The sequence below is a fragment of the Pecten maximus genome, chromosome 8 (assembly GCF_902652985.1).
Source record: "Pecten maximus chromosome 8, xPecMax1.1, whole genome shotgun sequence".
Taxonomy (NCBI): domain Eukaryota; kingdom Metazoa; phylum Mollusca; class Bivalvia; order Pectinida; family Pectinidae; genus Pecten; species Pecten maximus.
The window spans coordinates 39,442,713-39,469,136 of NC_047022.1; the positions used below are offsets into that span (position 1 = coordinate 39,442,713).

At 34.8% G+C, this 26,424-nt stretch overlaps 2 protein-coding genes across 2 annotated transcripts; both read left to right on the forward strand.

The window, feature by feature from the left end:
• Nucleotides 1-11,632: 11,632 nt before the first annotated feature.
• LOC117333772 lies at nt 11,633-16,180 on the forward strand. The gene is made up of 8 exons (XM_033893195.1): nt 11,633-11,994; nt 12,303-12,472; nt 12,627-12,763; nt 12,877-13,027; nt 13,360-13,505; nt 13,763-13,977; nt 14,551-14,675; nt 15,071-16,180. Exons 1-8 carry the CDS (start codon nt 11,879-11,881, stop codon nt 15,604-15,606), a joined length of 1,596 nt encoding a protein of 531 aa, XP_033749086.1. The 5' UTR covers nt 11,633-11,878; the 3' UTR covers nt 15,607-16,180.
• A 4,367-nt stretch (nt 16,181-20,547) lies between these two features.
• On the forward strand, nt 20,548-24,708 carry LOC117333483 (DNA oxidative demethylase ALKBH2-like). The gene is made up of 3 exons (XM_033892794.1): nt 20,548-20,943; nt 22,211-22,353; nt 23,290-24,708. The coding sequence occupies exons 1-3, from the start codon at nt 20,635-20,637 to the stop codon at nt 23,606-23,608; spliced, it is 771 nt and encodes a 256-aa protein (XP_033748685.1). The 5' UTR covers nt 20,548-20,634; the 3' UTR covers nt 23,609-24,708.
• The last annotated feature ends 1,716 nt before the right edge of the window (nt 24,709-26,424 follow it).

Below are 26,424 nucleotides of genomic sequence, written 5' to 3' on the forward strand. Positions count from 1 at the left end.
TATTTCCAATTATAACCGGAACCTGAAGACAAAAATGGGAAATCAATAGTGTACAGTGTGTAACATGTGCTGAAACTCCTTCAAATATAAGCACAACACTACTCCTAATATATATATGTCATCCCATTTTAAGTGGAAACGTGGTGTGCAAGTCAGGTTGGTCATTTAACGGAGGCATTTACTTTGAAAAACAAATTAGCAACATCTTCTCTGCGATTCCAAAGTATTACTAGGTCTTGATCTATAGCTGTGTTAAAGTTGCAACTGATTAACAGTCTTCTGTTGCCAAAAAACCGGGTTTTCAGCAGATTATCCATGAACTTTTGTCTCGATAATTTTTATCGTAAGAAGATCGAGGTCTGTTATTCTTCAAATGTTAACTTTTTTTTTAAATCAGTGTGTTGGTTGATTCATCTCTGCCTTATAAAAGGACCCTGTGTAATGTGTATGGTATTACAAAAAAAAAAATACTTACTAGAAAGCTTTTTACTAGGACTGTTGTAGTGTCACATTAAGCTTGCAAATAGATTCTAAACACAAATAGTGTGGAATAACTTGTGTGCCAACAATACATTATGTATATGGACATGAACCGGAAAAAACGAAAGCAGAAACAGAAAAAAAAATCACCATAATTCCTGAACCATCCCACCCTTAATAATAAGTGACATAAGAATGTGTAATTGACTTAGATTTTGTTAATAATTTTTAAAAGTTTACATTCCGACTTTTTTTTTGTTCTCGTGAGTTATCACAAATTGTTTATAGAACTTAAAGTACTTTAAAACAAACATGAATCATTTCACTAATCGTCTACCGGGTATTATTATTTTCTTTCGTGAATTATAACTTGGTTTATGATCGACCACATTATAGTTGATTATTGTTCACTCATGTAAAAGTAATGATTGATCATGGTTTTACAAATGATTCTCAACAATGATTTAAACACTACAATATACATTTGTTGTCAATATCTTATACTGGTAAGAAAATTGTGAGAATTCAACATCTGGAGAGTAAAATTCAGAGGTCACTCACCAAATGGCTAGTAATACCTAAATGCTACTTTGAGGCCTGCATTATAAAATATTGATCTAAATACTGGAGAAAACTAATCAACAATTGTAAATTTTAAAATGACTACATACATGTATGTATGTAGCTTTCAGTATTTAATTACCACATGCATGGATTCTGACCAATGCAACCACATAGAATCAGTTTATGTAAATTTGCACAAATGCACTCGGTACTGGACCAAGAAATAGTGAGTGAACTTGGCTCGCATCAAGGTTAAAAGTTTCAGAAAATATTTGGGAAATTTATCTTGATTCTTTTCATCACCTTTGTCTCAAGTGACCAATAATGTAATCACCTTTTTGCATGAGACATGGAATAATCCAGAAATAAATATTGTGCATACATAGACTGAAAAAAAAATTACTTTCATTTCTATAGATCGACATAAATTTGTAAAATGTCTGCCTTATATGTACTCTCTCAAGGAATAGCACACCATTATTTAATTGTAGTAAAATAAGTAAGACAGCATACTCTTGTATAGCTGTTTCCATTTGATATATTTGTTATATCATACTTTAGTAAGCAGTATTTTTTCAGTCTATAAGTCTGCATTATTGCCTAAATTATCATTATTGTTCATGTATGGCACTTTTTCCACCCATTAATATAACGAAAATGCTGTTTTTCAACCAAGGGTGGATAGTTCACACTTTTTTAGCCAACAATAATTAACAGACATTGATCGGTGAAAGTGCATAAAAAATACTGAAATACAATACTAATCATCAAATTGCTAGGCCATAGATTATCCAATATGGCAAGTTGGAAATAAAAAAATTGTAACATATATACAATACACCTTCTACTGTTTAAACATTAAAAGCTCCGGCCTGATCAAGAATATAATTAATTAATTGACTCTCTTTTCAGTGAGCTGTTCCTGGAGGTACTGCAATACCTTCCAATTCAAAATCAAGTACCAGAGTACATGCATAGTATTTATGTACACTGTCCAAGGAGCTAATCCAGGATTTGAATGATTGGACATGTACATTGGGAGTTTGCATTGCAGCATTAACTGGATTGAGCTTAAGCTTACTTGGTAAGACTAAGAGTCATCAGGGCTTCATGTTTAGCTTAAACAACATATCTGTCCAATGAAAGAAAAACATGTGAATATCTTCTTTTAAATCCATATCTGGGGAAAATAACATGTTATTAATTACAATATCAATATGTGTAACCTTTACTTTGCAACAAAATTGCTGTAAATATTTGATTTCTTTGCTTTGCTACAAAATTACTGCAAATATTTAAAAGAAATTTATTTTCTTAGCTTCTTCATGATAAATATCAAGTCCTCACGCTCTTTCTGACACATCTAAGGGTAAAAAAATGACAAATATACAGTGTCTAATCTGCATTTATAAGTCAGCTACACTCATTAACTCTCATCAGGGGTCTACTGGATTTTAAACCGGAAACACAAAGGTAACTCCATCAAGATCTAAATCTTGCAATAGAACTTTGGATTTTTCAGTTAATCCAACTTTAAATTTCAATAAAAATACATTTTCCAATGTCTCATTATATTCTGTGCATTTTGCTTTTTTATATACAGGTGTTTTATCTCCTGGTAGTCAGATACGTCTGGAAGACGGGAGTGAGACTGGTAAAAATCCTTTTCCCATGACTTGATGTCTTCCTTTGTGCGAGAATGGGCCTTCAGTATTGTGGTTTGTATACGTGCCTCAACCTTGTCATATGAATTCTGGAAGCTTTGATCCCCCTGGCTAAACAGAAGTCTGTGATATTTTTTGAAGTCTTGAAATTCACTGCAAATATCAACAGTACCAATGATTGCCCCAATCTTCTCAATGATGTTGTCTGAAAGAGAACAAAGATAATATAGATTTCAATGTAAATTTGGGTACTGATATCAACTGCATACATGTATACATGTACCATCTACCAGAGGGACAGCTATCTTTGTTAAGTAATTGGGCCAGCTTCAGATAATTATCCATTCAGGTACTCTTCGGATGTGACATCGCATTATTCATGTTAACAAGAATGTATACATTGCGGGTACATTGTTGCCAGGGCGGCTCTTCAGAATCAAGACTTAATTTGAAATTTGATATTCTCCCTGTAAGGTCAGTAGCTGACCCTTTGTGCTTCCTGTGGGTAAGTTTATCAGAGTCCAAGCTCAGAACTTTACAATTGCCCTGTACTATTGGAATACCTAATGATCTTGGAACCGCAAAATAATTTTATCTGCAATTTTTTACCTTGATTTATAACTTGTTTCATTTTAGATCTCTGTTTTTCTTGTCCAGTGTAGTCCATAGGCAATTTGGAATTGCGTCTTTCTAATGGAATAAATGAATCCTCTAAGTAAACAATTGCTTCATTACAAAATTTTAATACATTACTTTATTGATTATAACACAGAATTGGTTTCATGTAGTGGACCAATCAGTTGTGTAGTACCATGTAAATATTATTTATCAATTATAGACCTTTGGTGAGGTCAATGTGGTGTTGTACCTACGTACCTGATACATAGAATCAGAAATTGCAGAGGATAAAGTGCAATATTGACTCGTATGTTTCTAAATTTTAAACATTGAGATGATGCATCAGAATGTTAGATATGCTCCAACTTTCCGCAATTCTCATTGTCTAGTGGTCATATGGAAATTTATTTTCTGATATATACCACCCAGTGTTTCTATTTTTAGGAAAATTGAACAGTAATATTGCACTTATGGCATAACAATGCCTAAATGTGGAGTTCCTCAGGGCAATGTTCTTAGACTACATCTTTATTCCCTATTTATATTGTAAATTGCTATTCATAATTGACAAATATCATTTACACTTGACTATGCTCTAACCAATGAGAATTCTGAAAGGCAGGGCATAATTAGCCTACGCTCCTCAGATGGTGGGCTATTCAAATCACTCTGATTTTAGCTGTGGTCTGTCCGCCCGTCTGTCCATAAACAATTCTTGTTATCACTATTTCTCAGAAATAACTAAGGGATCTTTCTCAGATTTCATTTGTAGGTTTCACCTGATTCCTATAGTTGTGCATATTGCATTTTAATACTGATCAGAAAACAACATGGCTGACAAGCGGCCATCTTAGATTTTTATAATTGAAGTTTGTTATCGCTACTTCTCAAATTTTACATTTAGGTTCCCCTTGATTCCTAGTTATGTATATTCCAGCATGTATGTATATTGACAAGCATGCAAGTCTTAATATAGTGTTATAAAAAGTTTTTTTTTTAAGAGAGTGAAAGAAGGGAAAATGAGAGAGAAAAAACAATTCTTTCACTTGACTGATGTGGATCATGTTATGGTGGGATCTCTTGGATCTTTTATCTAATATATTCCCATAAGTAACAAAGTTGCAATGAATTTCATAGAAATTAATAGGTCATAATTGCTTTTGCATTATAGAACTTGCCTGATAGCTGTGATGTGAAGAGCTGCCGTTTTACTCGTTTGCAAGGATGTATTTGATCTGCATTGAAGGACTCCAATCTACCATGTGCACAGGGAAGGAATTTATTTTCAATGACTGCCTCACTTCTACTAAGATCCAGAGCTATATTTGAAGAGGAATGGTAGTAAGTTCCAATTTTACATATGAAACTTTCAATCCATAATTTACATATATAAAGTTTGTTCAAATTATTGATCAAGTTTCAAGTTCACAGTTGTAAGATAATGAAAATAATTTAAAAGCAAATTATCGATGTGATGCATATCGGAATTTGAGTGAAGATTAAATTAAATATGTTCAATAGACAAGAAGGTGATAAAAAAGATTCTGACTTGAAGGGGGAAAATGCCTGAGTTTGTTTACACATGGTATTAGATCTTCCTGGTCACAGTTATCAAAAATAGAATCAGTGTTGTTAAAACATACAATTGTATTTGATCTCAAAGATATCTATTTCCTAGTATTCTACTGGACAGATTTTGATCTGACAAGAAAAAGTAAGGTTTCAGTTGTGTTATGAATTTAAAGGAAATGATGATAATACTTTATTTTATAAAATGCACATACATGTATTAATTCTTTCAGGAAGTTCATTCTCATGGTTTGCCTCTATACCATGTCTTCTCTTCTTGCTTGGTGGAGAGTTTCCAAAAGAATCTCCTGAAATGGATTATAAAAAGAAACTGAAGAGAGTAAGTAAATTGAAGATAAAAAAAAATTCATTGCTACAAATAATTAACCTACTATTATATGATGGTAGCTAAGGCTATTCAAATTTTCTTTCCTCTGTCCGTCCGGAACGATTCATGTTATAATATTTCTCAGAAAGCTTGTGAAACACCTTCTCAAATTCCATTGTAAACCCTATGTATTTAACTTTTGGAGCTGATTGTAAAACAAAATGATGGCAGACAACCGCTATGAATTTAGACTTAAAAGTTCATGAATTGCTATTTCTAAGAAAGTACAGACAGATTAAATCTTTCTCAAATTTAGGTCCAGCCGTTCCTTTTGGTTAATAGCCCATCTTGGGTTTGGATAGGAAGTTCTTTCTAGATCTTTGTAGTCTGTATAGTTTTCCTAGATGTTATCAAATGATAAGGTGGAAGAGAAAACCAAAGGAAATGCATACATGTATGTTTAATTCATACAAGACCTCGCTATTATAAATCATACCAAATAATTTTCCTTTGCATCAAAATGACCATTTGTGTACAGATTTTACAAAGATAAAATAAATCACTACAAACACATAGTCATTTTTAGTGAAAAGGAACCATTTACAACGGTAGTATTTAATTGATATATGTAGATAAAAGTCACTTAAACGTTCAAAGAAAGATATGTATACATGTGTGAATGGTCATGTGTTTAATATAAAACAAACCTTTACTACACAGTATGCCATTTCCAACTTCCTTAGGTAGGACAGAGCCGTTGTGACTTGCAAGATTTTTTTCTGTCGCTGAAAAGGAACAAAGAAACAATTGTCAAATTTTGAATTTGAAAATATTACAATAATTTCAAATGTTACCCACTGATTTTCCATATAAAGCAAAGTTGAATAACAATTTTGATACTGGCTGATTTGCTTCACGTATTTACCATTTTTGTATGTTTGCATACTAAATCTTGAATTTTAATCTAATGATTTGAAGTAAAACCGAACTATAGTATATATTTAAATGAACTGACCTTCACTACAGAGTATGGTATCTCCAAATTCCCGAGGTAGGACAGTGCTGTTGTCATCACAACAGGGACTTGCATGATCACATTCTTTCTCTGAAACAAATCGTTTGTCCTATTTGAATTTTGAGATATAATTTTGAAAGTTACATGTTAGCAGGTGAAAATTGTATACAAGATAAGAATAATTTTGATGTTAACATGCAAGTTTTCACTTCTGGTTTTTTTTTGTTTTTGTTTTATTTGGAAAATATACTCGTTGAATTATTGCCTTTAAGGTAATAAAAGTCATCACAAGATTTAAAGTAAAAGCAAACTATATATTTCTTGATATTAAAAATTACCTTCACTACAAAGTATGGCATCTCCAACTTCTTTAATTAGGACAGTGCATGGGCTTGCAGGATTGCTTTCTTTCCCTGGAAAAAACCAAACAACTGTAATTGGGACAAGCTGAATAGCGTATCCAACCCCCAGAAATTATCTGGTGGCGTAATGCACCAATCACATAGGAGGAATATGTGTCTGATATGACATCTCAATTCAACATTTCATATCATGAAAAATTATTGATGTTTGTAGTATTTATTTCGTGTCCACCTGATCTATCTGGATTTTATAACTTGAATATTTTGAATTGACAACTATTTTCCCATGACAACATCTTTATTTGCCATGACTATAGACACTTGTCTGATATTGACACAACTCCAAAATGGAAAAATTGTCATATATAATGACAGCTGTATAGGGTAATTAACTGAAACAATATTTTTTAGAATTTTAAGTTTTAGTGTACCATTTTCCTCGACAGTGTTGTCATCCTGGAATTCTAGCGTACCATTTTCCTCGACAGTGTTGTCATCCTGGAATTCTGCTCTTGCACTTGGTTCCTTTGACACCGATGAACCATCGTCTAAAAACAGTTCAAAAAAGGGGTTAAGTGCAGGAAGAAATGACATGTTTGTATTGACAAGTGTAACTTTGTCTTAAAACAAAGTAAATGCCTGATAGGATCATTACGTTTTAACAAAACATGACATATTTTGGAGATTTAGATATCAAGAGGTATTATTGAAACAAGTCTGATATTGAGAGGCCTTGTAAAAAGGTCTGTCTAATATCAATGACATGTCATGTATTACAATGAGATGACAACATGGCATGTCTGATATGATTATGATGACATGTCTGATAGAAATTACATGTCTGATATAGAAATGACATGACATGTCTGATGTAGAAATGACATGACATGTCTGATGTAGAAATGACATGACATGTCTGATGTAGAAATGACATGACATGTCTGATATAGAAATGACAAGACTGATATAGAAATGACATGACTGATATAGAAATGACATGTCTGATGTAGAAATGACATGACATGTCTGATATAGAAATGACATGTCATGCCTGATATAGAAATGACATGTCATGCCTGATATAGAAATGACATGACATGTCTGATATAGAAATGACATGACTGATATAGAAATGACATGACATGTCTGATATAGAAATGACATGACATGCCTGATGTAGAAATGACATGACTGAGATAACAATGACATGAAAATTATTATTACCTTGTAAGTTCATCACTGTGTTGTTGGTTCTTATTTTCTTTGCTGGCAGTTCCAGTTTTCCTTCAGATGCTGATAGAAGGCATTGGTTCCAACATTCTAACAGATGACTTTTCTGCTGTTTCAGATTAGTGGAGACGAAACTTCCAACTGATGGGCCAGCTTCCTGATGTTTGTGCTCTGATGGACCATCAAGGAATTCAACTGCATTCCCACTGAACTTCCACCAAATCCCCTTCCCACATAGAAGAAAGTCAGAGATTCTTTGGAGATGGCTTTGGAACAGACTTGTATTGTCGATGATGGATTGAGGGAAAATTGTGTTTTTGAAGGCTGGAAGAAGGCTGGCTTGTTTGGAAATAACAGAGTTTTGATGGCTGAAGGACTGGTTTGGATGGTGTTTCCTGGCTTGGTTTCGGAGAATGGCGTTTCCGATTATATTTGAAGGATGCTGGTTGCTGGTGGTCTTGGTTAGGGTTCTGATTTCTCCAAACATCCTTTCCTCCTTCTCAGCTAAAATGCTTTTGAGGCAGAGAAGACGGTACATATCTGGAGCATGGCATGTTACTGAATGGAAATGGCTTCCGAAAAATCGACGCTTGGACATTGTTTTGACATTGGAAAACAGGCTTCTGCAGTGGACAAAAAACTTGAAAGCCAGATTACATAGTCTTAAGATTTGTCGTGGATTTCTTTTGTTGTCGCTGCTGTAGCAAATTTCTGTAATTTCCACAAGGCATTCAAGCAACTCGACAATGGATTGATCAATTTTATTGCATTTTTGCAAGGAATATGCAAGAGACAAAAGCCTGACTATGAAAAGTCTGGCATCGCTACCTTTTGTCTGCGACTTTGCTCCAACAGAAACCTTTAGAAAAGATTCTAGGCTGGATTTTGCTTTTGGGCAGTGATGGGGCAATTCCTGCAGTATGTTATTGATTACTCCAGTTAAATCATGAAGTGGCTCTGATGACATCACTTCGTAATATTGTAGACAATCAGGAATGCATTGTGCAGGATGAAGTGCCAGTAGAGCTGGTGGTCTCACTATTCCATGCAAAGTGGAGTTAATCAGCTGCTGAAGATCCTGCCTGCTGTCTACTTCAGGGAAGATCATACGGGCCTCCAGTTCAATAAGGATTTGTTCCTTCCTAAGATTTTGAAAAGGATTCAAAATTCCACCGTTCATTCTCTGCCAAAGAGTACCAGCAGTGACGTGTTTTCTGCGCTCTTCAAGTGCCATGACATTTTGTGCATTAAGAAAGCAGTTTTGAATATTGGAAAAGTTTTCCGCATGGACTCCACAAAAGCATGGATAATTCCCACCTCTTTGTTGACCGGATTCAAACTGCCGTGCAGGCCCATCGCCCGAGAAGATCCTACAGACATCAAAAACTGGCACTCCCTCTGGCGTCCTTATTGGTTCAGCCATATGTGTGATGTCATTCAACCGCTCCTCAGTATACATCATTTGGTCAGCATCGGAGCTGCCAGACCGTCCCAAAAGATATAACTGTGGGCTTTCCACTAGGCTCTGGACATCAACATTCTTGCTGCCAGGATGATTTGATTTGTATTCCTCGTCTGTGAGAAAGCAAGAAGTATGATAGAGAATGGAAACCATTATCAGGAAATGTGAGTGATTGGAAATGTCACTGTGGTCATGCCAAATTTTCCAGTGTCTGGTTCTTTCCAATGTTTTCAGCAAAGTCCGTTGATCTTCAGTAGGCATATTTGGACAACTTTGGTTCATTCTCTGAAATCTGATTTTGATGTCATCTGTAGTTAGAGCCTCGTAATGCTCGTCTGTAAAGGATCTAAAGATACCTAGCTCTAAATGACGTTTCAGTTCCTGTTGACGGATATTTGCCATGGATATTTTTCTTGCATGGATTGTTGTTTCTTTTGATATGATTGTACCATCATTTTGGAGAACTTGTGTTTCAAATATTTTTGGAGCGACTAACTCGCCCATATCAAGATCCCCTTTGTTTACCATGTCTTTTATTGAGGTACGAAGGTGTTGAGATGATGGTGGAGTGGGAATAGAGAATTTTCCACTCGAGAGTTTCTTCTTTTGTCTTCGAACGCGCCGCGGATAATCACGACCGGAAACAGCACAATTTGTGTTAAAACAATCCACAGGAATTCCATTTTCTTGCGCAAATAGCTTGAGCACTTGCCCACCATTGGAAGGGATTTCTCCTTTGGAGTTGCGCACATCATACTTTTTTGCTAATTCGGACCAATTTATACTTGAACCTTTGTCTCTATTGTGGAGATCTGACATAAATAACAGTTTGTTGAAATGGTAAGATGAAAATTTACCAATAGCACTTCGTTTTTTACATATGCCGTCATTCTCTTTTTTCAAACGTTTTTCCACATTTTCTGTAGATTTTTCTGGTCTCTCATAAAAAGTTCTCAGACGTGTCCTTTCATATTGTGAATAAGAAGTCCCACTGGCAAGAAAGTTTATAACATTGTCTTCATTGTCACCATAGGCAATGGTGCATGATTGTTTTAACTGTTCTTTCACATGTTGTTGTTTTTGTTGTTTTTTTTCATTTTCTGTTTGTTTAATTTGAACGTTCAAGTTGGCGACTTTTGAAATTGCAACATCAAATGAGGTTTCAAATTGTTTATCAAATGCTGGCTTGATGGCATTTATGATGTGTGTGGCAGCAACAACTGGATTAACATCAAGATTATTAGGTGAGGTGGTAGTATTTGTTATGAAAGAACTTATAGTATTACATGCCTTATAAAGGTCTATTTTGGTTTTTGTGTTTTTTTGAAGCAGTTGATTAAAGGTGTGGTCATTGTCAATACACTCACGACAGTCACTCAACACATGATTTTTTCTTGATGACACATTTTGCTGAAAAAAAGCCTGTAACGTTAGAGAATAATGTTTTAGAAAAGAGTTTTTTTCACCAGATTTGTTAGAATTTATCCAATTTCCATCCTTTGACAAAGCGGTTTGTATCCTTGGCAAAACTGATCTAAATTTTGAATATGTGATGTGGAGTTTCGGATAATTGGCTACAAAATGTTGGTAAATCTCGTGCCGTTTTGGTATGCTAATGTCATTGTCATAAATTGGTGTAGACTCTTTACTGGGTCGCGACCAGTTACCGTGAAGTACCAGTTACCGTGATTTCCAGCGCGAACAAGCACGCGCGCGATTTCGCGATGTTGGAGGCTGCTGCGAAAAGAGGATAGAATGGTAAGTTTTCGTTCACTGAAAAATTTCATTTTAATCTATAATTAGAGAAAAATTGTTAACTTTCCTTAGCAGTTTGACTTGTTACTGCTTATGTATCAGGGGGGATCGATGTTATGTCCACTTACTTGCAGATATTCGCAAAAGAAATCAGTGTGTTGTTTGTTTACCAAGCGTCTGTCAAAACTGTCAAACCAAGAAGGGTCATGGTCACGCAAGGGCGCACGCGCCAAGGGAGATCACTCTCACGTCGTACTAATAAAACCGAGGTGTATTATCTGTAACAAGACACGTCTGCTATTTGTCTTCACAGTTTGTGACAAACTGTCGATAAAAAAAAACTATCAATACAATTTTTTAAATATGTCTATTGATTTTGTCTCAAATTTAATATTATGTACATTTCACAAAAATAATAAAAAATGAATAATAAAATAAATATATATAGAGTGCTCTAAATAAATAAATCTGATAATAAAAAATACACATTTCTCTTGATTTTGTCTCAAATTAAACATGTATGTACATTTCAAACAATTGTTTTAAAAAAATGAATAATAAATAAATTGAAGAATATAAATAAATATATATAGAGCGCTCTAAATAAATAAAGTCTGATAAATAAATAATATGATTTAATTTTACATAATCACATTCATTATTTAGTCCAAGAGACAGTATGACTCCAGTCTACTGGCAAAAGCTGTAGGTGCTGTTAAGGCCCGAAAGCTTAATCCAACAACAGCTGCTAAGGAATATGGTGTCCCTAGGCAGACAATAGTGGACAAGCTAAATGCCAAATATGGTAAAAATACATCTGGACCTAGCCGCATGTTGCTAGAGGAAGAAGAAACTGCCTTAGTGGAGTACATCAAATACATGGGCCAACGAGGATTCCCTCTTAATAGACAGCATTTAAGGAGTTATGTGATGGAGATAATAAACAGGTGAATAACAGTATAGATAATAATATTCTGAACGAGTTAAAATTTGCTTACACATTTTACATATTTTGAGAATACTGGGTGAGAAAAAACCCAAATAATTAAAAACCTTTTTTTTAATGTTAGACTCATTTTATTTTAACATACTGGTTTGTTTTTCAGTGTAAATTTTGAAAAAAAACACCCATTTAACAATTGATTTTTATTTTTACATACTGGGTGTTTTTTGTTCTGTGTAAAATTTGAAAAAAAAAATCCATTTTAAGAAATGAATGTAAATTAATTACTTTATTATACAATGTATCATGCAGATCACACAGAGAGTCGCTGTTCAACTTGGAGAAAGGTCCTTCTGACAAATGGTGCAGAACATTCATCAACAGTCATAAGGAATTAGCAGAAAAGACCCCACAAGTCAGAGATAGGGGCAGGACAAGAATGTCAAACAAAACCGTTATGGACAACTTTTTCAAGAAGTATGGTAAGAACTTGGATTAAGAAATTACGCTTTAATGTAAAGTGAGTGTTCCTGCATGTTGAGGCATTGGATTTTTTTTTTATATATTTAGTTAAAATGGGAGGAAAAGACAAATCAATTTTATGGTCATTCCTTTTCATTACTTTTTGTTTTTCAGAGGAAACACTAGACAATTTAGGTCTAAGAACAAAGCCAGGATTGATTTATAACTGTGACGAGACTGGTTTTGTCGACAAACAGGGAAATACCAGGAAAGTGATAGGAGAAAAAGGTCGCCCTTGTATCCAACAACAGGTAAGAAATATAGTGAAATTTAAACATCTGAACATTAATTTGATTACAAGGTTTTGTGGTTTTTCTGATATATTTGAATTCATGTACCTATATGGTAAGTAATTATTTTTCAGGTTCACACAATAGACCACGTAACAGCCCACATGTGCGCGAGTGGAGAGGGAACCATGCTACCGACATTTTTGATATACCAAAAATCTCTTCCCCACAGGCCGTATAGAGAAGATGTGCCCAGATCCTGGATGTTTGGTGTTTCTGAGTCAGGTATTATTGATCAATTATAGTACAACAACATAAAATAAACTGTCCACATTTTATCATAGCAAGCACAACTTTTTTTAAATAAGTTGAATTTGAATATTATATACATTCAAATACAAAATACTCAATTATATTATTAGATACTTTGTTTGATTTAAATTCTTTATCAAGGCATGAAAATTCAGTATTGAAAAATGTATCTCTATATATAAATGTGATGATACACGTGTATGTCTTAACATACAATGGTATTATGAGAGAGCTACATTTAGTTATATTATATGTATATACATATCTTTATTATTATAACAGCTTTCATTCTCTTTGTAACATAGGATACATGGACACAGATTTGTTCCAGATATGGTTCAAAAATATTTTTTTGAAATACTGTTCCAAGGAAAGACCTGTTCTATTATTACTAGATAATCATGACAGTCACATATCAATACCAGTTATTGATATGGCTAGAGCAGAGCGTGTAAGTCAATACAAATAAAATAAATCACCATAACATCAGATACTAAATGAAATTTTCGTTATTTCAAAATTTATTTAGAATTATTATCTATTTACATCAGTTTTATTCACTACATCAGTTTTATTCATTTTATTATTAATCAAATTATTAAAATAACCTCCATGATATAATGAAATGAAATATCTTGTTATTTTAATTGATGAGATTTATGAAAAAAATACAGTAAATATGATGTATATTGCATGTCTTTATTTCAGGTTGAAATCCTTGCCTTCCCAGCACACACCACGCATTTGCTCCAGCCCCTTGATGTGAATATCATTGGGCCTATGAAAGAAAAGATGAAGTCACTGGCCACCTCGATGGCAATCATAAATACAAACCTCTGTATCAGTAAGGCCAATTTGCCAGCCCTATTAGCCTATGCCATAGATCAAACTTGCTCCCCCGCACTTGTGAAATCTGCATTTAGGTAAATAAAATGTAACATGTAACAAATATTTTCAAAATTATACAGGAATTTTAATTGTCATTTTAAACTGAAGAATTTGACTTTACTATTGTACATTTATAATTTCTTTTGATAGCTCATTTGCTATATGGAATACATACTGATCATTCGTCTTCTAGCAAATTAAATTGTTGTGGAAAATAAAAAAAAAAGAGAATATTATGACATGATACATAGAATACTGCTTTCTTGTTGGTTGAGATTGTTTTTTCATACCTCCATGAAAACAAAATCTGAAAATGGCGCAAAAAATGTGACGTCACAATGTGGCCATTGAAGTTGTGTACTAATTTGTTCAAAATAATCCCTTACTAAATAAATAACAAGCGTTTGTGTCAATTATTTTTAAGTTCCATAGGGGTATGAAAAAAATTTTGCTTGCAAACTTTTGTAAGCATCTGCTACAGATTCATACAGTTTGCAAACATTTTTTTCATACCAAAATGAAACTAAAAGTCAATTGACATCAATGCTTAAATAAAAAAAAAATCAATACCATATTTATTTTATATTTTTTCATAATATTTTTCACAGAAAATCTGGCCTTATTCCTTTGAACAAGGATGCCATAGACAAATCCCATCTGTTGCCAGAGGATTTCCAAAAAAGCAATGATACCTCAAGGAATGTCACTAATTCTAACAAAGAAGCAGGAGATGGTAAATACAATAATCGAGTATGTTAAAATAACGAAGAAATTTTATGGAATACTTAACTTTATGGATTTAAATGTGTTTAATATAAAGATATACAAATTTGTACAAAGAAGTTTGATGTACATGAAAGTAAATAAAATCAATAGCAAGAAATATATGGGGGTTAAGGTGTCTCGACTTTCTAACCACTAAGCCCTCAATCCACCCCTTGGTCGCAAGTTGGGAAGTTGCCAGGTACTGACCATAGGTTGGTGATTTTCCTCTGGGAACGTCATGTTTCTTCCACCTCCAAAACCTGGCACATCTTTTTAAATGACCCTGAATGTTAACAGGGTGTTAAATAAAAATAAACCAGACTATGCCAAAATAAAAAGAAATATCTTTGTCTTTTTCCTCAGATAAGACATGTAACAGCAAAACAAATTCATGCTCAACATGCGGTGCGAGTACCCTTCCCCATCCAATACAGGCAGTGAGGAAACTTCCCCCAGTTTTGCAAAGTATATTTGTTACTCCAGCTCTGCCATCCAAAGCAACAAAAAAACGGCGTGTTGTTACAGAAGCTAGGGTTATCACTGGGGATGAAATGTTAGATCAGCTAAGAAAGAAGGAAAAAGAGGAGAGAGAAAAGCGAGAAGGAATTGAAAAGAGAAAGAAAGAAAGGGAACAAAAACGAAAAGAAAGAGAGAATGAAAAGGCAGAGAAGGGTAAAAAGAAAGATAAGAGTGCATGTAAAACTGCAGACTTAGATGTTGAGGAAGAAGAGGAAGATGAAAGCATTGTTTGTGCAGTGTGTGAAAGAAGGGACCCAGGCTCAGAGACAGATGATGTTATGCAGACATCATGGGTTATGTGCGAGTCCTGTGACAGGTGGTTTCATGATTTATGTGTTACTGTACTTGATGAGGATTTTGTGTGTGATGAGTGCCTGTGAATTAAAACTAATCCTATGATCACTTTGTAAATTGTATAAGCACATTGATGATTTTGTATGCTGTGTGTTATGAATGACTCGGAATTCAGATCAACTTTGTGATTAAATCGTTCATGTATATATATATTGTGCATAGGTCTGGCTTAATCATTATAGTGTATCATTTCAGTTATATGTGTATATACATTCCAATGTTATTTGAATCATATTATTGTTGATTTTTTATATGTTTTTTTAAAAACTTAAATCTTATTATTTTACAACTAAAGTGAAGTTTGCTCTTTGTCACTTCCAAGAGCTTCTGTGATATAACTCTTATACATAAATGCATATTCTATGTAAATTATAAATGAAAAGAATTTATTCAAGCCTGTGATTGTGATGGTAACTTGAGAATAATCTAAAAATTGTATTTAGTTGTCCTTTAAATGCAAATTGATTACACATGAAAAAATATAGTTGATTTCAAAATATTTTTGTCATATTTTTACATGTATTTATATTGGCTTTCAGACTAAGTTACTGAATACAGTATGAAAATAAAGTCCTTCTGAATTAAATCATTTTAAACCAGCTAAGGAAGTTTCTTGCTGTTTTTAATAAATCCTTTGAAGGACATAATTAATAATTATGTGCAAAAACTTTGAAGGGGACAGGAATGTACTTGTATTCATGTCATTCCGCTCCCATTACGCCGTGGCCTCCAGCCGGCTTTTAGTGATACATAACTACAATTGCTCGGACGTCATCGAAAGCACCGGAAATCCATCGAGTGAAATTTTGATGAAAGTCGCGAACGAGGTAGGCTCTAGGCCTAAGGTTAAACTGTTAACAATATCAAAAGTAAAGTGGACTATCCACCAAATCAGCGTATACCATTCGATATTAACACATCGTTATATCGCACAATATTTTGGTCGAATATGCACCTTTTAATGCACATTGTTCAGTGAAATATTGAAATCACGGTAACTGGTCCTGTCGACATCGCAAACACCTGGCAAATAGCGGTCGAAACATCGGTCGCCTGATTGAAAAATAAGCACTAAAATAGGCAGATGACTGGTAAAACTCAATTGTTTTTCATTAGAGATTGTTCATGTCGATTTTGAACATTTTCTGTTGGTTCTTTTTTGAAAAATTGTCGAAAAACAACGAAAATTTCACGGTAACTGGTCGCGACCCAGTACACTTTTCAGCTATATTTTGACTACATTTTTCATTAGAATTATCAAACCTCTGTACATAATTATTATCTTTAGAAGATCTTGCGATGAAAACCTTGGAAAAATTACACAGGTTCATCTTGTTGAAAAATTATCGTCATGATGGTAGTTTGGACGAGTTGCTGCCTGGAACTTTTTTCCCTGCAGGGGTTATCTCCCTTCGCCCTGCCTTGTTTTGTTGGTATATTTTAAATAATTGATGTTTGTTTGTCTACTATAGAACAAAAATTGGGACAAGTGTGTCAACAAAATTAATTTGTATTGTTATTTATATGTGTTTCATTTTGAAATTCTGTTTGCGTTCACAGTTGATTTCGTTAGTTTCAGTTAATGTCCTGCAGATGGCATTGTTGTTGTTTTTTTTAGCAGTGTTTGTGGAAAACGAAACATTGATTCTTTAATATTTTTTTATTTTGAATGTTTAAAATAAAAAGAAATACACAGAAAATATGTTGTGTTGTATTTTTTATTAAAAAATCTGCATTATTGAAGTTGATGTACATCGTGTAACCGATGGTAACCAAGTAAATAAACATCATTGTAACATTTGTACCAGTCAAACAGAAGAGTTCCACATGAATATTCATTAGTTATCAGCGGTGCATTAATACTGCTATGAATAATCCTTTCGTGGAAGCCTTTATAACGGTACTTGACAAAAAAATAAACAGTTATGATAAATAGTGTGTTAATCTGAAATAAAAAGTACGTGTGCCACGTGGTGCAAAGGCGTATTTAGGTATTTATAGGTTCTAGTTGATTAGCCTTGCACTAGTCCGTACAAAGCTGTGATTATTATTGCAGCACAAAAATTAAACATTCCAATATTTTCACAATGCACAAGTAGAAACATATATTTTTAATCATTCTCTTGACAATTGTGAAGTTTTACAATAAAATATCAACGGGAAAGGCTTCCACGAGACAGGCTGCATTAACTGCCCTAATTGAGACGTCACGTGATCCACAAGCGAGACCCTGTTATGGTACATCCCCCAATTGAAAGGTAAGTCGGTAGTATATTGGTATTTTATATCGAACTCCATATGGAAAAGTTAACAGAACTTGAAAAAACGACTTTCCTTTTTAATGGGTTATCCTCGTGGAACCCTGCATTAACCCAGCTGCGTTATTCTAGCCAGAGTCAATGGCATGTTCAAAGTATATATATCATACAATATATAACCCTGTACCCCTCTCACTATTAAAAATAAATCTATCATAAAATAACTCTGTACCCCACACAATTTTCAAAGTAAATATATCATACAATAACCCTGTACCCCACACAATGTTCAAAGTAAGTCTGTCATACAATAACCCTGTATCCCTCACAATGTTCAAAGGAAGTCTATAATACAATAACCATGTACCCCTCAAATGTTCAAAGTAAGTTTATCATACAATAACCCTGTACCCCTCACAATGTTCAAAGTAAATATATCATACAATAACCATGTACCCCCACAAAGTTCAAAGTAAATATATCATACAATAACCCTGTACCCCTCACAATGTTCAAAGTAAATCTGTCATACAATAACCCTGTACCCCCACAAAGTTCAAAGTAAATATATCATACAATAACCCTGTACCCCCACAATGTTCAAAGTAAATATATCATGCAATAACCCTGTACCCCTCACAATGTTCAAAGTAAAACTGTCATACAATAACCCTGTACCCTTCACAATGTTCTATCATACAATAACCCTGTACTCCTCACTATGTTCAAAGTAAATATATCATACAATAACCCTGTACCCCTCACAATGTTCAAAGTAAATCTATCATACAATAACCCTGTACCCCTCACAATGTTCAAAGTAAATATATCATACAATAACCATGTACCCCCACAAAGTTCAAAGTAAATATATCGTACAATAACCCTGTACTCCTCACAATGTTCAAAGTAAATATAAAATACAATAACCCTGTACCCCCACAAAGTTCAAAATAAATATATCATACAATAACCCTGTACCCCCACAATGTTCTATCATACAATAACCCTGTACCCCTCACAATGTTCTAGTGGAATATATCATACAATAACCCTGTACCCCTCACAATGTTCTAGTGGAATATATCATACAATAACCCTGTACCCCTCACAATGTTCTAGTGGAATATATCATACAATTACCATGTTCCCCCACAAAGTTCAAAGTAAATCTGTCATACAATAACTTTGTACTCCTCACAATGTTCAAAGTAAATATATCATACAATAACCCTGTACCCCTCATAATGTTCAAAGTAAGTATATCATACAATAACCCTGTACCCCCACAAAGTTCAAAGTAAATCTGTCATACAATAACCCTGTACTCCTCACAATGTTCAAAGTAAATATATAATACAATAACCCTGTACCCCTCAAATGTTTTGATTTGTTATAACTAACACAGGGACCTGATAATGTGTTAGAGTCTACGTGTATTGGGACCTTCCCTAGTGAATACAGCACATTTTAGACGTTTTGGGAGCCTATATAAAAATTCGGTAAAATGGACACCCGGAGTTCATTATAACCTGAAGAGTGGGAAGGGTGATACTTTTATATTCCGAATACCCTTTAGTCCAAAGGCTAAATAATCCGAAGGCCCGATTGTCCGAAAATAGGCAAATATTATTAGATGTTGTATAATAATATTGATAAATTAATGTCAGCATTACTCGAAATTGTTCATTTTTTAACGTATTTTTAAAAGTCAGTAATTAGTTTATTACAGATTCAATGTCAAATGCTTCAATGGAAACTTTCATAGATAAAGCCTTGGCACGAAAAAATCAATAGAAATGGCGCAAATAAAAGGAGGGGAAAATCATGCGTGCGACATATACAGAAAGATTTTTATTTTTTCCGCGTTAAAAAAAAAAATAGGCACAGAAAGCAAAAATGGCTCGCTTTATGCAATGGTAGAAAATGTGGTTATTTTACTTGATATCAATATTCATGTTTTATACAATGCTCACTTGGAAGCATTTTTTATTATTATTATAAAATGCTATAATTGCATTGACAAGTCACCGTCCTGTGAAGCGTCACGTTGCAAGGACACTGCGCCAAAGATTAAATTACCAATCTCCGCGCTTTTTTGGCGTAAAGATTGTTTTCCCGTTGGTTTGTAATTTAATGTTTTCGTGTATTATTATTACCCTTTTTTCAGACTATCAGGTCATCGGACTGTTGGGCCTTCGGACTATCGGACCCATGGACTCTTGGACCTTAGGACTGATGGGTTTTCCGACTGACGGGATTCGGAACATAAAGCGGTCACCGAGGAGAGTACTATGGTTATGATGAACACCGAATTTTAATCTAGCCCCAAACTGTCTGAAAATGTGCTATACACACTAGGGAAGGTCCAAATATTAAACACGATGACTGTAACAAATCATCAGGTGTCTGTGATAACTAATAACGCAAAAATGTTGTTGCTGTTGTTGGTTGTTGTCCAACTGATTAAAGTTTTTAACAGAAATGTCAACAGGTAAGTATGACACCGAGATAAATAGCTACCCATGAAAAAAAATGAAAAGATGAATAGATAAATAGATAAATAGCTAGGTAAATAAAAAAATAATAATCTGGAATCTCTCGGTTTTATCTATGTGTTTTACGTGTTAATTAAACAAGGTACTAGTCCAGCTCATTCTACCTCACCTCATGATCAACGAGTAGAACGTCATGTCTATTTTTAGAGATGTGTCAATTCAGCTTTATTTTTAGTGCGGGGATTCCCGAATGTCTACCCAGAGGAGAGTAAACAACTTTTTGATAGATTAAGATAGCATGGACCGGTATGCGAAAAAGAGGAAACTCCAAGCGGACGATACAGAGGACGAATCGACGAATACATCTCAAGTCGCATCTAAAGATGAAACCGAGCACGAACCCAGTCAACCGGACACTACAATGTCCAAGTCTGTGAAATGGCGGCAGTACACTTCAAAAGACTTGGACTGTAGCTACACTACTCTTTACTCAAGGTCAGAAGCTGACGATCTCATTTCAGAATGCGAGAGGTCTTTGGAATATTATACTGGGCAGATGACTCGGGTATTTGTGTTCGGAAAATGGCATAATATACCAAGGAAGCAGGTGAGTCGTGTTATGGGGTAAGGGAGCTAACTCGTTAAGATTTATATTTTAATTGTAATTTGTGGTTCTGATAATTGTTGATGCTGTAGTTTACGAAAGACACATTGGACCTGTATGTCAATTTATACCTGTAGAAATATTGAGCGAGATAGAACTGTTTAACACATGTTAGGTGACCGAGATGTGGATTGACCAGCTATTAAACGAACGGAAGATTGAGGTCCATAGAGCGTGTCTTTATTAGTTTACACTTGTTGACTGTCTGTGCCCCGACAGCAGCCTGCCCTTTCTCCCAAGTCATCGATGTCCGTCCTTTGCACTCTCCGTGTCCTCGCCGAGTTTGCTTGTGTCACAGCCTTTATCTTATGATAAAATGATAGCGCGTGGCCATTTTCGTCACAGAAACAATAATTAGTCAGTTATTAGCTTACCGGTTCAGCGTCAACTTTTAACAGCTTCATCTCAATAACCACGCGGTACAGAGACTCAATATTGATTCCGTGGCACGCCGGGGTGAAAGACTACACACAATTGTTTAAATGAACGACATTGACCTTCATTCAAGGCCACAGGGGTCAAACAGGCTCAAATGTTTTTAAAAACTTCTCAATACACTAATGGCCCAAGGACTTGGTATTTGGTATTTTTATGTGGGATGAAGGGCTACTGAATATTTTCAAAATATATTTAAGGTCGTAGGAACTTCTCAATAACTGATTACTTGTATAGGCCTCTGCCCTGGTCACATGTACTTATATAAAAGTGCCGTTATAACAGGGAATTAAAAGACATTAACATCTCGAAATTCCGCATATCCCTATTTCATGTATATTCAATTTGAATTGGCAAATGTAAACTCAGGTAAATCATTTTGACAGCGACACCTGGACCACCAGTTTCATTTGTAAAAGGCTGCCGTTATGTACTTTTTGTTTTTTTTTGTTTTTTGTTGTTTTTTGTTGTTTTTTTTTTCATTTTATTTTCTTTTCTTTTTTTATTTATCAAAATTCTGCTTACTTATTGTGCGATACTAGTAAGTAGTATGGAATCATACGAAATTTCAAAATGAAAAACTTGTAATTAATATGATTGGACGTGGCTCTGATAGAGCCAATGTGAGAAATAAATAAGAGAGGCTGGCGGGAAACAAATAATCAATGGCACTTAATAATGTTAAAACAAGGTAATCATAGTTATAAATTACAACCCAATGTACCATGTATGGATATAAATCGATATAAATCCATTATGTTCTGTTTTACAACAGGCAGCCTATGGCGACGACGGTTTGTCCTACAGCTATTCCGGAAACACCGTAGCTGCCAAACCATGGACACCATTGTTGAACAATATCAGAGACCGTGTCTCCAATGCCACTGGGTTCACCTTCAACTTCGTTCTCGTAAACAGGTATGTAAGATCGTGGGATCGTCGATTGTTTTTTATATCATAATTGGATCGCGAGTCACGTTAATATCCTGATGAACAGTTCAACCTATTTAAGAAGATGCGCACATCTTTAACTCAATATAGATATGAAAATTGATCGAATGATACGGTTAATACGCTTCCCTTCTGTATCAACATTTGTCCGGGCCAATTTGATTTCTTTGTCTTCCCCTCTTTGTCAACATTTGTCCGGGCCAATTTAATTTCTGTCTTCCATTCCATGTCAACATTTGTCCATGCCCATTTGATTTCTCAGTCTTCCCTTCTGTATCAACATTTGTGCAGGCAAATTTGATTTCTCTGAACTCCCCTCTGTATCAACATTTATCCAGGCCCATTTGATATCTTTTTCTTCCCTTCTGTATCAAATTTTTCCAGACCCATTTGAAACCTCTGAATTCCCTTCTGTACCAACATTTATCCAGACCCATTTGCTATCTCTGAATTCCTTTCTGTATCAACATTTGTCCAGGCCGTCATCTCAAGATTTTAGCTCTTAGTTTCACTGACGAGTCCTAAAATGGCGAAACACCTCATGCTATTTAATGCAGTTTAATATTTGGATTCCTATAAAGAATGTGCTGTACCTAGCATCTTAACTATATTTTAAAGTGCTAACCATGTGTGCTTCTATTGTAAAGGTTATGCAACCAGAAGTCTTTGTATAGGTATGTTTGAAGAGGAAATGCATCCATATTTGGTATAAATGGTATTTCGTCTGATGGTGTAACCTTACAATTTTGTTCTGATCCCTGTTACACTGGTCGACCTTTTATAAATTACACTTGGTAATCTCTGTGTCTGGTTTCTGACTCTAACACAGCCTTCCTGTGATAATCTGTAACACGTCTTTACTATTATAATTGACACCTGTCTTTTTGGTCTTGCGTTAACCAGGTATAAGGATGGACGTGACCACATCGGAGAACATCGGGATGATGAGCGGGAACTTGTACCAAGGCATCCTATTGCGTCTCTGTCGCTAGGACAACCACGAAACTTTGTTTTCAAACATGCCAAGTCGAGGGGGAAGAATGCAACACAGAAGATTGCCCCAGTAACGATAAAACTCGGACACGGCAGTCTTCTGATGATGAACTATCCGACCAACACTCACTGGTACCATTCTCTGCCACAGCAGAAATCTTTATTGGGAGTCAGAATTAACATGACCTTTCGAAAAATCGACCCCTCTAAAATGACACCGGTGAAGTGAGCATGTCCATTCATGGTAAATCGATTATTACTCGATCCATGCATTCAACGGGCCCGAAAAGTTGTACTTCAAGCGCCACACTTGAGAGAACTCGAGTACAGCTCAAAATGTACAAGCATTTGAACTTCGTCATGAAGGTTTCAACATTATCTCAGGTCTCGTGCAGTAATTACTTGGACTATATTTCCTCCCGATTGTCTTTTTGATGAACAATTTTAATCACACCAATGAATAAAGCTGAACACGTATTCATGCACGACGACGACGATGAGGAGAAAATGTACGAACTGCAATGGCTCCCACAAATACACTTACATTGGGTTATTTTACCTAGAATTAGTAAAGGAGGTTTCTAGTTATCGATTTGTACATGCGTTATAAATTAGTAGATCCATCCGTGGCACTTAAAACATGTGTGCTAAAATGTCTCGTAAACCCCTCGATAGGTTTAGATTATATGCAGCAAGGTTTACACTAAATACGATATTTGAATGTCACGGATTGGGACCAATGGCGAAATACCATATTTAACCATTTGAAATGAGAATCATATGTTACAGGTTTCCATAGACCTTCAATGGATTTGGTCCGTAATTACACAATTGTTTCATATATTTAACATCCACTTCGTTGGTCATTTATCAAAGATAAAGGACACATTAACCACTTTGGAAAATTATGGCACGTAAGTATTTCAATTGCTGTGTTAAAGGAAGGGAATCGCGATTTCTACAACACTTGAGGAGTTTAAGTTACAGCCATTAGAAATGATCTTAAGCTACATATGTATGGAACTCTTAGAAATGATTTTAAACTACATGTGTATGGAACCAATAAAATGATCTTAAGCTACATGTGTATGGAACTATTAGAAATGATTTTAAACTACATGTGTATGGAACCAATAAAATGATCTTAAGCTACATATGTATGGAACTCTTAGAAATGATTTTAAACTACATGTGTATGGAACCAATAAAATGATCTTAAGCTACATGTGTATGGAACTATTAGAAATGATTTTAAACTACATGTGTATGGAACCAATAAAATGATGTTAAGCTACATGTGAATGGAACCAATAAAATGATGTTAAGCTACATGTGAATGGAACTATTAGAAATGATCTTCCTGTTTGTGCCAGCTAGTATGTAATGACACATGAAACGCATTCTCATTATCAAAGAAAAAGGAAACCTGAAATGGAGGCAGAATGCATGCTGATGTTGGTTTTAAAGGAATACACACTTTTTTTACAATTCACCACAGTATTTGGACAACGCAGAGGCGTCGAAGAAGCGATGCAAAATAACCAAGTACCATAACACTAAAGCAAAATAATATCAATCGATGTCGTTACACCCCAGGTATACGGTTATTCTTGGATCGTACGTTTGTTATAAAGTATAATAATTATTAGTTTGAACACTTTCCCAATAGAGAACAACACCTCGTGATGGAATTCCACTTTAAGACCAATTAAAACAACTGAAAAGTTCCCAGATGATGTACCGACGACCATGTGTTCGTTAATATATCCCACGTAATAAGTTTCCACAGTTAATTCGCAGCTCCTTGTCATGTCGGTCAAAGAGAATGCTTGTGTAACTAATCTACCGTTTCTAATATCAAATATGCCACAAGACTTACTTTTATGCAAAAAGACATGTTTTTCATTCACTGGGTATTCACGGACTTCATATAATATACATTAGTGAAATATGACCAAATGCTGGGAGGTAATAGAATGGACAGGAAGGCTACATGCGTAATCCTCACATGGTGTAGGCATAGTAATCCTTGAAATGCAAGATTGGAAAGGTTAAATGTTATGAAAGGATGGTCATCCGTCTAGAAACTGCTGTTTTCCAAAGTGAAGATTTGACAGAGGTGTTCCTATACTAACGAGACAATGTCATGTATGCCGATGTGTTGCCTGAGAGCAGACTAAGACGGATTTCCCTGTTAGTGAGTTGTATTGGGTTTGTATTTGTCGTTATTTGTTGTGTTGTTCTATGACAACAATCGACGTTATTTTGAACCACACAACGTGAAAGATGCAGAAAACGTTAGACATTCATTCCAGCAAGAGCGCGGGCATGTGAGCTACAAACAATGTGTACTTGATCTAAAATATGAACAAATTAGTCGAAACTAAATTTATTGAGCAAATGTAGTTTATAAACATACAGGGGTAAAAATTATTGCACAGCACCTTATTTCAATGTACAATATCCAATGGTACAAATGCACCTCGTGAACACAAAACATCCATATCGTGTCATCATTACGTTACACTCCACGAAGCCTTGGCTAGCGAAGATCATATCGTGTATGACCTATCAATACCGTATATCGGGGTACGCAGGCCGTACACACGGTATTCACTCTGTACACAGTCCTTACATACGGTATACAGGTCGTACACATGGTACATAGTCTGTACAAATATACGGTACAACATAGTCATAGTAACACAAGAAAAATGCACAACATATGACAGTTGCTATAAAAAAATAAGTTATGGCTGTAGATTAAACTGTTGGACAGTAGCTATTAAAACGGGAATTTGGCTGTTGGTTAAACTGCTGGACAGTTGATAACATGAAAGGTAGCATTTAATCAAAGGCTCTTTACAAGTTATGTACGCTATTTAAGCTTGACAAATGGAAATGGAAGAAAATAAAATGTCCAATGACAATGTTATGAAGTAACAGAAGTAAATTGGTGAATAAGCATAAGTAAGAAAGATACATAGAGTAAACGTTTAGCTGAAATATCCTTTCAGAGACTCGGCTTGTACTCCCAGCCTCACT